Genomic DNA, 14,881 nt, shown 5'->3' with positions numbered 1-14,881 from the left:
CACTTCCGGCGGCGCCGAACTACGTTTCCCAGCACAACCGTGCCGCCCGTTGTCACAGCAACGGCGCTAGAGGTGTTGGCGGCGGCGGGGCCGGAGCCGAAGCGCTGCTGGCCTCCGTATCCCGGGGGCGGCCTCAGCCCGCGGCTGGGGGTCCCTCCGCCCGGTGCGGCCTCTCGCTCTGTTGCCGGCCTGGTAAGCTCCCGCCGCTTCTCGACGCCCTCGTCCCGCTGTGATGTCTGGGGCTGGGGTTTGGGTTCCGGGGCTTGCGGCTGGGGCGTCCAAGTACTGAGCTGTGTGAGGGAGTAGGCACCCGGGCGGGCACGAAGCAAGAAGGGTTCCTTCTGAGTGGAAGGAAACTTGTTTCCCCCAGATTACTCAGTTTTTACTCAGAGGGCAGTGAGGTGCTGGCACGGGCTGCCCAGAGATGCCCATTCCTGGAGGTGTTCAAGGCCGGGCTGGATGGGGCCCTGGGCAGCCCGAGCTGGTGGGTGACGGCTCTGCACGTGGCAGGCGAGTTGGAACAGAATGGGCATTAAGGTCACTTCCATTCTAAGCTGTTCTATGATTCCACATTGTCCCCTGCCTGCCCCGTGGTAGCTGCATCTTGTGTGGTGTGTTACAAAGCGTAACGGTTGAGGTTTGATTTAGCCCTCAAAGCACAGGCAGGGAGCTGTGAGTTTTGAGCTGGGGTAGTGTTACAGTCAGGCTGCCTGCAGGAGGATTTCTCTGCTGTTGCTTAAAATAGCAGCAGGTAAGGAACGGAAAAGCTGATTTGTGCCCTGTCTGACCGACTTCTTTGGGCACGTCACTGGGGCTTCTGCAAGGCGATTACTTGGTGTAGGTCTTGCTGCTTTTTATAGCTTCATTTGCTTTTCTAAAATGAGCTCGTATGGAAGTCCACCATCAGAATCATAGAATTCCTTCGGTTGGAAGAGACCCTTATAGGTCAGCTAGTCCAACACCCCTGCAGTGAACAGGGACAGATCAGAATGTGCTTTTTTGTTTTTCTCCTGGATTGGGGAATCTCAGTTCTGTAACTTGAAAAACTTCTGATTTACTTTTTTAATGCTCTTTCCTTTGACTTTTAACACTTTTCAAAAGATGCAGCTTTCTTGCTTTTTTTTTTTCCTCGTGTTATTCTATCACAATTAGGCTATGAACTTGTGACAAGAATCTTTTTTTTAAGTACTCAACCAGAAACATCTGAGATCAACGTGCATCCAGCTCCCACTAGAGCAATGTGAAGCTAAGAGATGATAGCGAAAGCTGTTGTTACTGGAATAAAGGAGGCTTGTTTGAAGTGACGTGCGTGTTAGTATAGGTTTTAACAACAATTTGCTTCCTTTTCAGTGAAGAAGAATGTCATTGTTTAAAGCTCGAGACTGGTGGTCCACTGTACTTGGGGAGAAGGAAGAATTTGATCAAGGCTGTCTGTGTGTTGCTGATGTTGATAATAGTGGCCAAGGTAAATCCAAAATTACTTGACTAATGACTTCTAGGCTACGCAGCTGCAAGTTTGCTGTTACCAAAGCAACGTGTACTGAAAACTTGTTAGCCAGGCTAATTGGCTAGTTAAAGGTCTGCTATCTTTAACGTGTCTCTGTAGACTTGGTAAGACACATTCAATGCATTTGTCCTTGTATATCCTTTCTAAACATCTTAATTCTTGCTTGTGTTCAGTAGTAATCTCTTTCTTGTTTTATTTTATCAGTGGTAGATATTTTCTTTAAAACAGCACACGGAGTGCAACGCAGGAAACAGAACATGGAAGCAAACACAGCAATCCATGAAAGGACTTATGGGGAAAAGTAAAAGGAAAAAAAAAAAGAGGGTGAGAGTTAATAAGAATGTGTTTTAAACAAGCGAACAGCCTTTTGTGCCTGGGATATATGAGGACATTGAAATAAGTGACCGAGTAAACCCTGCTGTTCTATGCAGTCACCAATGATATGAAAGTGAAGTATGGAACTGATGTGATGTCTCTTTGAGGACATATCTACAGTAGTTTATGATCTTTGCTATCAGTGAGAGTTCACGTGCAAATAATAAATATTTGGGATCTTCTTTTTCAAGATTGCTCATTTGATTCAAGATGTGTTTTTGCTTACTATGGGTTCTTGAGTTTGATTTCACTGTCAGCAGACTTTTCTTTTTCTTCCTTTTTCAGGAGAGTTTGAATGAATTTCAGCTATGTCACTGTTTTGTGTGACCTTTTTCAGTAAGAATGGACTGAAGGTGTTATGGATTGAACATTTTCTTTGTGGGGAAAAAAAAAAAAAGAAACTAATAGAAAAGCAGGGCTTAAATTGTTTTGTGGGAAAACTCTTGCATTTAATTCTAAGCATTATAGATCATAGAATGACTTAGGTTGGAAGGGATCTTTTAAAATCCTCTAGTTCCAACATGCTGTGGGCAGGGCTGCCACCCTCAAGGTCAAACGGTGCAGGGCCCTGTCCAGCCTGGCTTTGAACACCTCCAGAGATGGGGCATCCACAACTTCTGGGCATCCTGTGCCAGTGCCTCACCACCCTCTTGAGTAAAGAATTTCTTCCTAACATGTAATCTAAATCTCATCTCTTAGTTTGAAGTCATTCCCTCTTGTCCTGTCACTATTAGACTATGTAAAGAGTTGATCCCCTTCCTGCTAATAAGCTCCCCTTTGTATGTTGGTAAAGCACAATGAGATCTCCTCAGAACCTTTTATTGGATTTGAGGTTTATTTGCATTTATGCAAAATCACTATGATAATGATGCTGTGTATATGAAGGAAAGAGGTACTGGAAATTCCTTTGCATTTTTCATGGTTATCATGGGAGCTGTTTCTTTCATTTTTTTTAATGAATAACTTCTGTTGCTTGTCTTTTAGTTGTTAGTGAATATTTGCATGTTTCAAATACTAATTCCAGAAAAAAACGTTATGTACCTAATGCAATCCTCTTTGAAGTAAGTGGTCTGTCTCAAGAGCAGATCTCAAGGCCACGTTTTCTTCTGTTGACCTGATGTAGTAATTATCTGTATTTAGTTTAGGTGTGCTGACATTTGTCCAGACACAAACTTTAACAGTTCTGCCAGCGTGATTTGCATATATGCAGATCCTAGATGTTGAAGCTAAAAGTTTGAAATACTAAAAACCATAATGTGAGGTTGTATGGGAACTGTTGAATCACAGCCTGAACCTCTGATTATCACCTGAGGCGAGCACTGAGTCAGCCCTGGGAGCACAGGTGAAGGCAATTCATCTGTGTGACCGGAAGGGGTGGAGCCTGGCTGCAGCTCCCCTGGACTCCATTTAAGTGCTGGCTGCTACTGAGGAAATATCTCTTTCTGGGGATTGCTCCTTCTGGAGTTTTTTTTAATGTGAGCCTAGGATATAGGTGAGCATTTTCATTTATTTCTGATTATCCTTTTCTGTTATGATAATCTTTCTAGCTGTTTGATCTGTAGATACCAATCTAACCACACTACTCTGTATGTTTACTGATTATACAGAGGTTTTTCCCAAGAAATGTGAACATCAGTCTGAAAGTACAGAATGGTAACAATGGTTAGTGCTACTACCAAGATGATTGCTATATTGCACCCTTTGCTCTCAGGTTTTATGGGAGAGAATAAACACTAAATACTGTTAACCTAGTTACTCTGACATAGAAGGCAGAGCACAGTAAATGTTAATCAAGGCATGTAAATGCCCTGACATTTTAGGGAATTCTTTGAAGCTCTTCAGAAGTAAAATTAATTCTACGTGTACTGTTGTATTTTGTAATCTCATTTGGTTATTTCTTGTAGATAAAATTATTGTGGGCAGTTATATGGGATATCTCCGTATCTTTAATCCGCGTCCTGTGAAACCTGGAGATGGAGTGCAAGCTGAGGACTTGCTCTTGGAAGTGCAGTTACGAGAACCAGTACTACAGGTGGAAGTGGGAAAATTTGTTTCGTAAGTTAACAGCAGCCTGTGTTGCCAATTACTATTTAAGGCTTAGATGTGGTTTTCTTTTCCTGTTTTGGGTGGTGTTGCATGGCTTTAGCTTCCACATTGATGACTATTGAACTTGTCTGTGAATATTATAGTATGCGTTTGGTTCTGCTTTATTGAACCATCACTATTTGACTTAATGCCTAACTAGAGGAAAATCTTCTTGGTATTTATACTATTTTCTTGAAGTACATAGAACAGAAGAAAAATTATACTGAAGATTTTAGGGTGTTAAGAAAGCATGCTAGCAATACTTTTGTGTAATTCCAGTGTCCTAAGATGTAACGTTACCATTTTTGGGGGGTTTGATAGAGAATTGAAGATTTTTAATGAATTTAGTAGTAGAAATAAGTGGCCAGGTAGAAGAGAGACACTACTTAAATTTGGAGGAGGGAGAAGATGAGCATAGAATTCCAAATTTTATGATTTCTTCATTATTGTTTCATTCACTTAGTTTCCATGCAGCTAGTACAAAAGTGTATTTTAAGAACAACTTATATGGCTGCTGAATAGTATTTGTTTGAAATAATGATCATCTTGTTCATTTAATTCTTTAAGGGTTAACAGCACCTTGTTCAGAAAGAATTTCAAGCTGACCTGGGAAAATAGTTGGTGTGCTTTTTATGCGCAGGAGGAAAAATGTTCTGTAGGGGTTCATCTTCGTTTTGCAGTTACTTCAAGTACTGAAGTGTAAACTTAGGTAGATCAGGGCTAGGTTGTTTTAGGCTAGCACCTAATACTCTCAAACCTTAGGATCTTGCCAAAACCTGAAAATAATTTTGACATATTGGTTGAATTTTTCCTCATGCATTTAACTTGAGTTTTATCTGAAAACAATACTTTTTTCCTCCCTGTTTATTTTTAATTTTTTTTTATAGTGGTACTGAAGGACTTCATCTGGCAGTGTTGCATTGCCGAAGACTCTGTGTTTATGCTGTTTCAGGTTAGTTTACAGATGCAAGGTATCTTGTGGTTATTTTTTTTTAAAGTACATTCTGAGGTTGGATTAGGTTAAATGCTAAACTCGGTATATACAGAGTGTTTTCTCATCACCCCTGAAAAGCTGCAGTCACATTCCCTTTCTCACTCGTATATGAAGAAGAGACATTAGTAATGATGTCGTATTTCCTAGTGGCTAATAGATCTGGTGATCTGCTCAGTGCATGAGATGCTGTGATGTGTATCTGCAGTGGGTATTGTCTCTGTGGCATTCTAGTTACTCTCCCACAGGAAGATGGAGTTGATCTGACTTACTGAAGTCCTGGCATTGCTCACAGAGATTAGTTATGAGTCTTAGCTTGTTTAGTGTCAGCGTATGAAAGCCTGAAGGATTATCTGAGTAAAAGTGCTTGTGAATGACTGGCTGTCATTACAATTTTCGAAATAGGAGTTACTGGTCAAGTAGTGGTTTAAGGACAACTTATTTATGTTTTGAAATGTAAAGCAATTGCTATAATTATTTCATAGAATCATAGAATTGAGTTGGAAGGGATCTTTAAAGGTCACGTAGTCCAACTCTCCTGCAATGAACAGGGACATCTATTAGATGTCTAGATAGCTAGATCAGGTTGTTCAGAGCCAAGTCCATCCTGACCTTGAAATTTTTTTTACAGTCCTTTAATAGACTTACTAATGTGTAAGCATTCATGATCTAGTGAATAATCTGATTTTCTATTATTTAAATTTTTGATATTTATAAACAAACTCATTCCAAAAATAAAGATCGCTATTTCTTTACGCTTCCGCATCACATTACTGTTTCATAAAGTGGAATTCTACCTGTTTTATATATGTTGTCACGTGTCTGTTATTTATAGTGCAGTTTCATTTTTAATATCTCTCCTATTGTACAAATGAAAGCATCCTTTAAGGCTGACTAATGTTATGGCATAGGTATTGTATTACAGTCAGTGTGCACAGACTACTTTCTCTTGTTTTTCCTCTGGTGTTGGACTGTCCAGCCTGGGCTGCATCCTCCAAGTCTGTCCCAGTGTTCTCCTGAATGTGGCCTACTTTCATGCAGCCACTTAAAAGTGGTGGTGGATTTTAGTTGGAGCAATTGCCTGGAAAGTTAGCATAAACTGCAAATCTTTTCACTTTTTAAGATGGATGTTGAAATAATCTTTGCATACCTAAAGTTAGGACAAAATTTAGCGTAGATCTCATTCACTCAGTACGTCTTTTTTTCTAAGCTGATGTGACTGTTGTCAAAATTTTTTTGCTTGCTGTTAGGATTCTCAAGAGTGTTACTCTACATGATAAAGAACTATGTGTAGCTTTCTTTGGGAGTGGGTGGAAAAGACTTTGATTATCAAAAGGTGAGCCTTAACTTATCTTCAATTTCTTCTAGTTACCTGAAGAGGTCAGGAAATTAGTTTGTGCAGATGCTTTGGAGAATGTGATATGTAACAAAAATAATTCTATAATATTATATGTATGTGCCTCTATCTTAACAGTATTGATCACTGCACTCAGTTTCAGACTGAGTAAAGGCAAGTGATAAATGTAGCCTAAACATTTATATATATACATGTGTATGTATACATATACGTGTGTGTATATATATATGTAATTGTGTTAAATACAGTTTATAACTGGCAACTGTTCAATTTGAAACAAGGACCATTACAGCTGAACCTGCTTTGTTGGATATAACATGTCCATTGACTAACTGGAGAATCATAAGAATTCCACCTTTTTGAGTAGACTTTTTCTGATATTAAAGGTGTGCCTCATGTGAAGAAAATTACGGGTAAGTAATAAAATCTCAGTATCTTGCTATTTCTGCTCTCAGGTTTTATTTTTTATTTTTATTTCTTATTTCTAAGCCAGTAGTGTCAACTCGTCTCAAAATCAATAGAAGTAAGTGTTTTTCAGGTTGCTCTTTAAACTAGTAAACCTTTAACTGTATGGGTCCATGTGTTCTTTTTTACAACCTTGATTCATGTAATCATGTATGCTCTTTATTTTGTTGTTTTTTTTTGCAGAAACTCTGGGGAATGTGGACCATGGTAACCAGTATCAGATCAAACTGATGTATGAGCACCATCTTCAGCGAACTGCTTGTAATATGACTTATGGACCATTTGGTGGTGTAAAAGGTAAGCTCTTTGCTGCATATTGTTCATCATTTGTTGTTTACTTGTGAGCAGTTGAGGGTTAGCTTAAATTTTGAAAGGTGATGTGCTGCTGCTGTCTAGAGGAGACCATATTTGTAAATGATAATATATTTTATCTGATGCATACAAGAAGAAGTTAAAATGAGGTAAAGAGTATTGAGTATAGAACAGTTGTATTCTCATGTCTTGAGCGAGTAATGAGTTTATGAGGATAGTATTGATGTGGGGGGGAAAAAAAACTACCAACAAAAAAACCCTAAGGTTCAAAGTAATTGCTTTCTTCTGTGCTTTAATTCTGTTTTGCTTTTTGGCAACTTTCTTATCCTAGACAAAAAATAGTCAACACTTCTGTTCTCTGATCCTAAAATTCAGAATGTCTTTAAAGATGCATAATACAGGCTTAGGAAATAAAACAAACAAAGGTAAGATTGGAAAATGTAACAGTGGAAAGTAATATTTGGTGTACTTTTAGTTTTGAATATATTTTCAGTCACAGAAGTTTGAAGACTCTTTCTTAATTTGGAAGCATTTAGATTTGCTCTACACGCAGCACTTCCTCTTCAGAAGACAAATTTTCCTAGAAGCATTGCGAGATAGTGGTCATCTGCACAAGTAATGTCCCTAAGATTTTCACAGAGTAATGCTGCTTTAATAGGCAAAAAGCTTTCTGAGATAATATGGCAAATATAATCAGAGAACCTCTCAGTTCTGTAGCTGTAATCTTCTAGTAATAATCCTGCAGTCCCTTGACTTAGAGTCAAGCTTGTCCCTGGGAGAGAATTCAGCTGATCACAACTTATACTGATCAAAGATACTTTTACCTGCTAATTTTGCCCAAAGACCTTGGAGAAATGCGTGTCTTAAGTCATTAGAGTGAGAAGGTAAGCAGTACTGTGGATATTTTGAGGAGTGAATGTACAGGGCACAGAAATGTTTGTGTTAACATTTAAAAGGTACTAATTTTTCTCTAAAACTGAGAAGAGATTATAGCCGGATTCTTGACGTGCTGCTGTGGAATTGCAGTAATGGATGGATTGAGGGATCATAAGCTAAGAGTTATTAGTGTCTTTGGAGTGATGTGGTGATAAGACCAAATATCCATTTACCACCATGCAGTTTTGCAGAATAAAATCTCTGGATTTTTGTGCCATGTATTTTTGTATACTGTAGAGATCCAGCAGCTCATACTTGATGTTGGATTTATCTGATAAGATAGCCTATCAAAGCTGTGTGGGATGCAAATCGGATAATGAGGAAAATACCTTTGCAAGCTGGGAAAACCAGATAGTGTTTACCTCAAAACCTACTGAGCCAGCCAGACACTTTCTAATTCCTAGGAGGGTCAAATTAACAGTGAGTGCTGACAGAAAAAACTCAGCAGGAGCAGCAAAGGGAACTTTAGTATGTTCTGTAAATTTCTCATATTTTTTAGTAAGATTTTCTTTCCCAGCTGGTCAAACTGCTCTCCTTTCCCTTTATTTCTCATGTTGCAGTTTGCAGTAGTGTAAACATTGCTGTGGGAAAAGAATTGCCTCAAGTCTTGTTTTGAGGTGACAGATGTTAATAAAGAATGAAGGCAGACATTTTTGTTAGTAATAAATAATCCCCATTACTATCATAAGATAAAGAAGCTTTAAGACCTAAATCTAGGAAAATTATATTAGTCTGTTATCAGGCACCTGAATATTCTCTAAAGCAGGTCTCAATTTTATGTGGCTTTTATGTGCCTTTCTTGAATTTAATATCCTTCTTTATGGATTTTCTTGAATATCTGACTAGATTTCTTGTCAAGGCTGTATATTTAGTCATGTCCTAGCCTTTTGCATTGAATTGGTCTATGTGCTGTTTATTTTTTTTAATGTAACGTCATAAAGCATCCCATTCTCTACTTGAGGGTTATGAATGATAGTTTTGTCTGTGTTTTCTGTCTTGTGAGGCCAACCAAAGTGAGTAGAGCAGTTTACCGAGTGCTGTTAACTTCAGTAAATGGACAGATGCTTGGCCTGTCCTGTGTTGCTATCTGTATGCGTGTTTTCAGCAGATGTTCTGTGCTGTGGTTGAGCCATCTGCTGTATAAATATACATTTGTTTTGACTGTGTGACTTCCACAGTTCTGCATTTCTTGCTGGGTATCTGCTAACAGTCTATCTTACTGCCAGGAAAGGTTAATCCATAATGGTGTAAGTGCTGTAAGTGTGCAGCAGTGAGCCTGCTTTGCAGTGTGTGCTCTATACCGTGCTCTAGAAGAAGTGAACTAGCTGAAGGCTTTTATATTTATTGCTTTCTCTGTTACTCATGTACCAAATACGTATCTTTTCTCATTGCTGTATCCTTGAAACAAGGAGAAGGTGAAAGAGGTGCTTCAGAGGTCATGTTTACAGATCTACTGAAGCAGACAGAGGAGAAAGGCAATTGAGCAGAACAAGTACAAGGAAAGCATGCTGTGGGAGTGTTGGGGAGGAGGGCAAATGTAAATCCCCCAGGAACATAATCTTTCATCATTCTGCAGGGGGTGACAGAACACTCAATCTGTGGAGTTGCTCAGTTTTGCTCAGGTTTCTCTTGCTGAAGACAATGCTGTGGGTTTTTTATATGGAAATCCTATTTCTATACCTTTTGCGGGGAAGGAACTCATTATGTGCAGCCATACTAGTTCAAAGTGGCAAAAGAAAACATTGAGTTTTTGTATACTGGTTTGTACTGGGGTCCTGTGACTTTTTTTAGTCCTTTCTTTGTACTAGCAGTTTTTTGCATTCCTAGTTAATACTGTTTTATGTGGCTTTATTGTTTTGTTATTGTTGATGAAAGGGTTCCAAGTAGTTGCTTGTCAATTTAATGGAAACTGAAGAAAATGACCACTTTACTACTGCCGTCTCATACCTCAAAATACCTCTTGGCATTCAAGTTTCTGCTGTAATCATTTGTAATATGATTTCCACTTGTGTGCAGATGTAGTCTGTGCTATCTAGTGTGTGTGTGCTGCTGTACTGTGGCCTTAACTCAGATGCAAAGTGCTCTGTTAGTCTCTTGATGCTTTAAGGTTGCGTAGTCAGTTTCTTTAGCTTTGTGAATTGCTGAATATCCTGCAGTTTCCACTGGATCCATTCAAAGGTTGTAGAGGCAGATTTGTTAGATTTGTTCAGACCAGAAAGTGTCTTTTTAAAAACTTTAAGATTGTATTGGTGCACAGGCTGCTCTTCTAGTTTACAAAAGGTGTAGTGTCTTTGGGAAAAACTGCCTAAAACTTTTCTTTAGAATATTGGTTGACCTAGAGATCTAACAGAGCTTTTTGGAAACTAGGCAGAGTTGAGCTATTAGAAGCAAGTGCACTACTGCTGTTTTTTGGTTCAATTTGGTTATGAAGATTCACCAGGTCTCCTTCAGCTTTTTGGAGTTCAACGTTTGCTTTCATAAACTCTCCCTGTGCAATTACTGGGGAGTAGAATTTCTCACAGCTTTTGTTAATGTGGTACTTGGGAAGGATGTCTCTTCAGTCACTTGAAATGTTCAATAAAAAAATTAGAATCCAGTCGCTAACTGTGTATCACATATTCCCAGTCAGTTTCTTCCAGTGTAAGCTTTGCTCTCTTATCCCTGCTAGTTTGCATCAGTGTAATTATACCCTTGTCGTGTTACAATTTGGTCTGTTCATCTGCTAGTTTGTTTAGGTGAGAAGTGATGGAGATAAGGAACATATGGGTGAACTGTCATTTCTTGACTGATTTTGGTCTTCTGTATGTATTAAGGAAAATGGTATTAGAGATTTATCTGCTGAAGAGAGAACTGTGAGATAAGTAGAAACCAACCTGGAAGGATAGCTGCTAGCAGCTTCGTTGATGGTAGCATTTTCAAATGAAATGTTTCTTAAAATGGTGTATGAAATGTGGCAAAGTGACCACTAGATGGTCCTCTCCTTACAGTTATTGGTTAGTAAGCTGTGCCTCTGCATCTGCCTTTGTACTTCTACCAATTCTACAGGTGTATTTATTGCAAGACTGTAGGAAATACAGAAGCACTTTCTGTAAACCTTATGTTGGTTTTTTTAAAAAGTAAAACAAAAGTATTCTGTTGGTTGCAGAACTTTGGTAAAAGGGCAGAATGAACTTTTACCTTTCAGTAAAGCTGTTAAGGTGCCAAGGAGTGGGGAATAAAAACAAGGTGATCCTTTGCGTGTTTAGCTAGTTTTCTAAACAGAACGAATAGAAATTGTTTAAAAAGGTGAATGGAAACAAAACAAAACCTGCAAGGAATCAAATGTTATTCAATCTAATTGTGGGCACAGTTAGTTGTCTGTTACTTAACATGTGAAAAGCTGTAACAGAGGGATTGTAATGCAGAACTTCACACTTCTTTGATGCTTTAACTTTACATTTGTTTCTTGTTGTCTCAACACTGGTACTAAAATGAAAACTGTTAATATGACTTGGGAAGATCAACTAATTATTCTGCACTTAAAAAAGACTGTGCAATCTTTAGCCCAGACTTTTAAAAATTGGCCTTGATTTTTTTCATTGCTTTGTTATGTAGAATGTCTGCGTATGCCTAGTTTTCATATTTCTGAACTTTTTTTGTTATCATAGAGCTGTAAATTGAGTTTCTTCTGCAATGACCTTATTCTAGCATATGGATCTTCTTAGAAAGGATGATTAATGATAAAATTATGGAAGTTAGTAGTGCTGTTTTTTTTTTTAAACTAAGTGAACTCTTAACCCAGCCACAAAATGTCACAGCCCTTAAATAATGAACAGATTCTTATGGTCTATTTTAATTGAAATATAAAATCTCAAGAACATGAGGTGACTCTACTATAAGCTTTTATTTATGGGAACAAAATGAAATTGAGAAAGTGGCATATGCTTTTGTGATTTGTAGAGGAGACAGTCTACAAAAAATTGCTTTTATATAGCTTATCTAATCATATAATGTAACGTGACCTGACCTTCTATAAAATTATCATGGCATCATGCAATTATGCCACCAAAGATTACTGTGTTAATAATGGAACTTCTGTTGTAGGAAGTGATGTTTGCTGACAGCTCACAGCATCTTGGAAAGCGCTTACTGTTTTCATGTTCGTAGCTTGCTATTCAGTGTCTTTATAAAATACTTGAGTCAGATGCAAAGTTACTGGGAAGTATTGTATTATGAACTGTAATCAGATTCTTTAATAGTGGGAGGATGGTTTCCATGCTTCTCGCTTGTGTTTTTGTTTGGGAGAGAAGTATGAAGCTTAAGCATATGTACTGTCTTTGGTCATGCAGTCCAAATGTCTAGCTTTGACCATCAATATCTGAATTGAGAGCTCATCTAATATGAGCAAAGATGTGTTGACACTTCTGTGGTTGTTGTGTAATGTGGAGGCACCTGTGCTAGATTTGAAACAGTACAAATACTAAATGTGGCATGAGAATTGCTAGCTGTTTTAGAACCTTAGCTTGAATACTGGACACCATTTTACAGATGTCTTATATAAAGTACCAAGAGTTTTAAGGTCAAGTAAAATAGTTTAAAAGGTTGTACTGGGCTGGTAAACCCTAAATATTCCAACTTTTGTTTATCTGATTTGAAAGTCATTGCTTCAGTGAAGAGCATGCTAATGTTCCTACTTAAATGGAAAAAAAAATGAAACAAATACATCATTCTTTCTCTTAAATAAGTTGTAAATTTGGGTTTAAAAGACTAGAATGAAGTGGAAACAGTATTGATTTAGGTGAAAATTCCTTTTTTTTCCTTATTCTTTATGCAATGTATCTTCAGTTCTTAAGGAAGGCAGAAATCCAACGCTGGTCTAGAAATAGTTACATCTTATTAAGCGATGTTCTACATGTTGTTTACTCTTTGTGGAAGTTAAAACAATATTTATCACAACAATGGGAATATGGTTTTATCTACATAGATATAAAGTGATTAGACTAAAAGCCAGCCATTAAATTTTGATTAATATCATTTGACTATGTATTTCTTTCATTCTTCTTAGATTTTTGTTTGCAATTTTAGCAAATTCATGTACAAATTCTATAAGACATAACAAGCTACCTTCTAACATTATTCTAATTAGAAGACCTAAAAATGAATTGAATCTGCTCTAGCTGTGCAGAAAATTTGCTTAATTTATCAGTGTTAGCTTCAATTATGTGAAACAATAGCAGTGGACTATCTTCATATGGTAACAGTAAAAATTTTATAGATGGTTAATTAGTCATAATTATAAATTGCTTACTTATGAATCTGGTGAATTTGCATATTGGTACAGTAGACAATATGCAGGAGATGGACATTAAAACCAACTTTCTATCTTAGGGCAAAGCACTAAATTTATATTACTTTAAGTTTTTACAGTCTCTTTCTAATGTGATGTTTGGATGATCAGTGTCACAGACATCTTAAAATTGCACATACAACATACAGAAATTAGCACTTTCCTGTTCTTTGACTTTCTTGTTCATATTGAGAGTGCTTAAACATAATGTGTTGTCTTGCCCTTAGAGAAATCTGAGAAAGACACTGTGATATGGAAAATCACTTTTATTCCTACGTTTCCAGTTTCTGTTGGATAGATTACAATTCCTCCAGTTTATAGCCATTAGCCAAAGTCCTTCCACATCTTGAGAAAGAGTCAATGTACTACTTGTGCACTCTTCATAAAAGGAGAGATTTACTGATGTGTAGCCTGCTTTGTTCTGTTTGTAAGAAGTGGTAGTGGTGTACTCTTACAGAGTAGAGGAAGTAACCTTACTACTGCTTTGAGTAAGTAAGTGCAGATCAGGCTGCAGTTTCCATTCTTGCCTTGTTTGTCTTGAGTCAGATATGTGGCTAACACTTAAGGAAATTCTTTTGGAAGCAACTTCTGTTGAAACTGCATAAAGACTGGAGAAGTGTTTGCTTAAGAAATACAACCTCTTGAAGCTTAGGCAGTTTTACAGATTATCACATACATTTCATGTGGTCATGTGTGTATTATTGAATGGTGGGACCAGATAGTGATTAATATAGAAACAACAGCAGTGTGTAAGGAGCAAATGCTGAAGTTCTGTGCTTTGAAGACTGATGCATGAACTTCCAGATTCCCAAGCTACTTTCTGGAGAGCCTAGGAACAGGTGACCTTTTCCAGGCGAGAGCTATGTTCTCAAATCATTCGCTAGGACATCACTGTTACATTCAAGTGGTTTTATGAATAGTCTCAACTCTTCTTTTTCAGTGTATTCTACTGATATAAATGCCGTTCATCTAAGAATTGAAGGAACATCATGTTGATAGTTGACCACTGGGATGCACAAGCTATTGGATTACCCTATAGTAGAATAGGATACTAATATCTGGTGGCAGAGAGCAAAAGCATAGTTTAGTATCCTAACTTTTTTTTATTGCTAAATTATTTTTTGACTGATACTCCTTTAGAGATGCTGCTTTTCCAACAAAAGCTAGTGTTGTCATTTTGTATTACTCCATAAAATATAACTGCATCAACTATTAGACTTAAACATTAATGAATTTGTCTTATATGACCTCTTCAAATGAATTGATAAGCAGTTTGGAATTCTCCTAATAATACCCAGGCTTTGGAATTGACTTTAAAAAAAAATATTTTAAACCGAAACCCTCATACCTTAAGTTGACTTCCAGGATTGGTCAGGTTTGTTTAAAGTTGTTCAGTGGATACCGTACCAATAAAAGGAAATAAAACAATAGCAGAGGGAAGGTGAAAAAGGAAGTACAACTCTGACATGAAAAAGTTACAAGAGAAGAAAAAAGTGTGAAAATACATTGAACCTATCTTTTTTTTCT

The 14,881-nt window shown here is 37.6% G+C and overlaps 1 protein-coding gene across 20 annotated transcripts in view; it reads left to right on the top strand.

Annotated features, from left to right (window-relative positions):
• The window catches only part of BBS9 (Bardet-Biedl syndrome 9), a 304,545-nt gene that overhangs the window by 275 nt on the left and 289,389 nt on the right, over positions 1-14,881 (top strand). For 16 of the 20 annotated variants that reach the window (XR_005855929.2, XR_005855930.2, XR_005855928.2 and 13 more), the window contains exons 1-5: positions 52-192; positions 1,351-1,465; positions 3,787-3,937; positions 4,855-4,919; positions 6,964-7,077. Coding sequence is in view for 16 of the 20 variants with exons in the window: in XM_040690175.2 (XP_040546109.1) it covers positions 1,360-1,465; positions 3,787-3,937; positions 4,855-4,919; positions 6,964-7,077 (436 nt within the window). In the remaining 4 variants the exon portion in view is untranslated. Of the gene's footprint in view, positions 1-51; positions 193-1,350; positions 1,466-1,711; positions 3,375-3,786; positions 3,938-4,854; positions 4,920-6,963; positions 7,078-14,881 lie in introns of those variants that run through there. The other 4 variants (XM_046938137.1, XM_046938135.1, XM_040690179.2 and 1 more) reach the window with 4 other exon arrangements.

Source organism: Gallus gallus, chromosome 2 (genome assembly GCF_016699485.2).
Source record: "Gallus gallus isolate bGalGal1 chromosome 2, bGalGal1.mat.broiler.GRCg7b, whole genome shotgun sequence".
NCBI classification, from domain to species: domain Eukaryota; kingdom Metazoa; phylum Chordata; class Aves; order Galliformes; family Phasianidae; genus Gallus; species Gallus gallus.
This window is presented reverse-complemented; position numbering and strand designations above follow the sequence as displayed.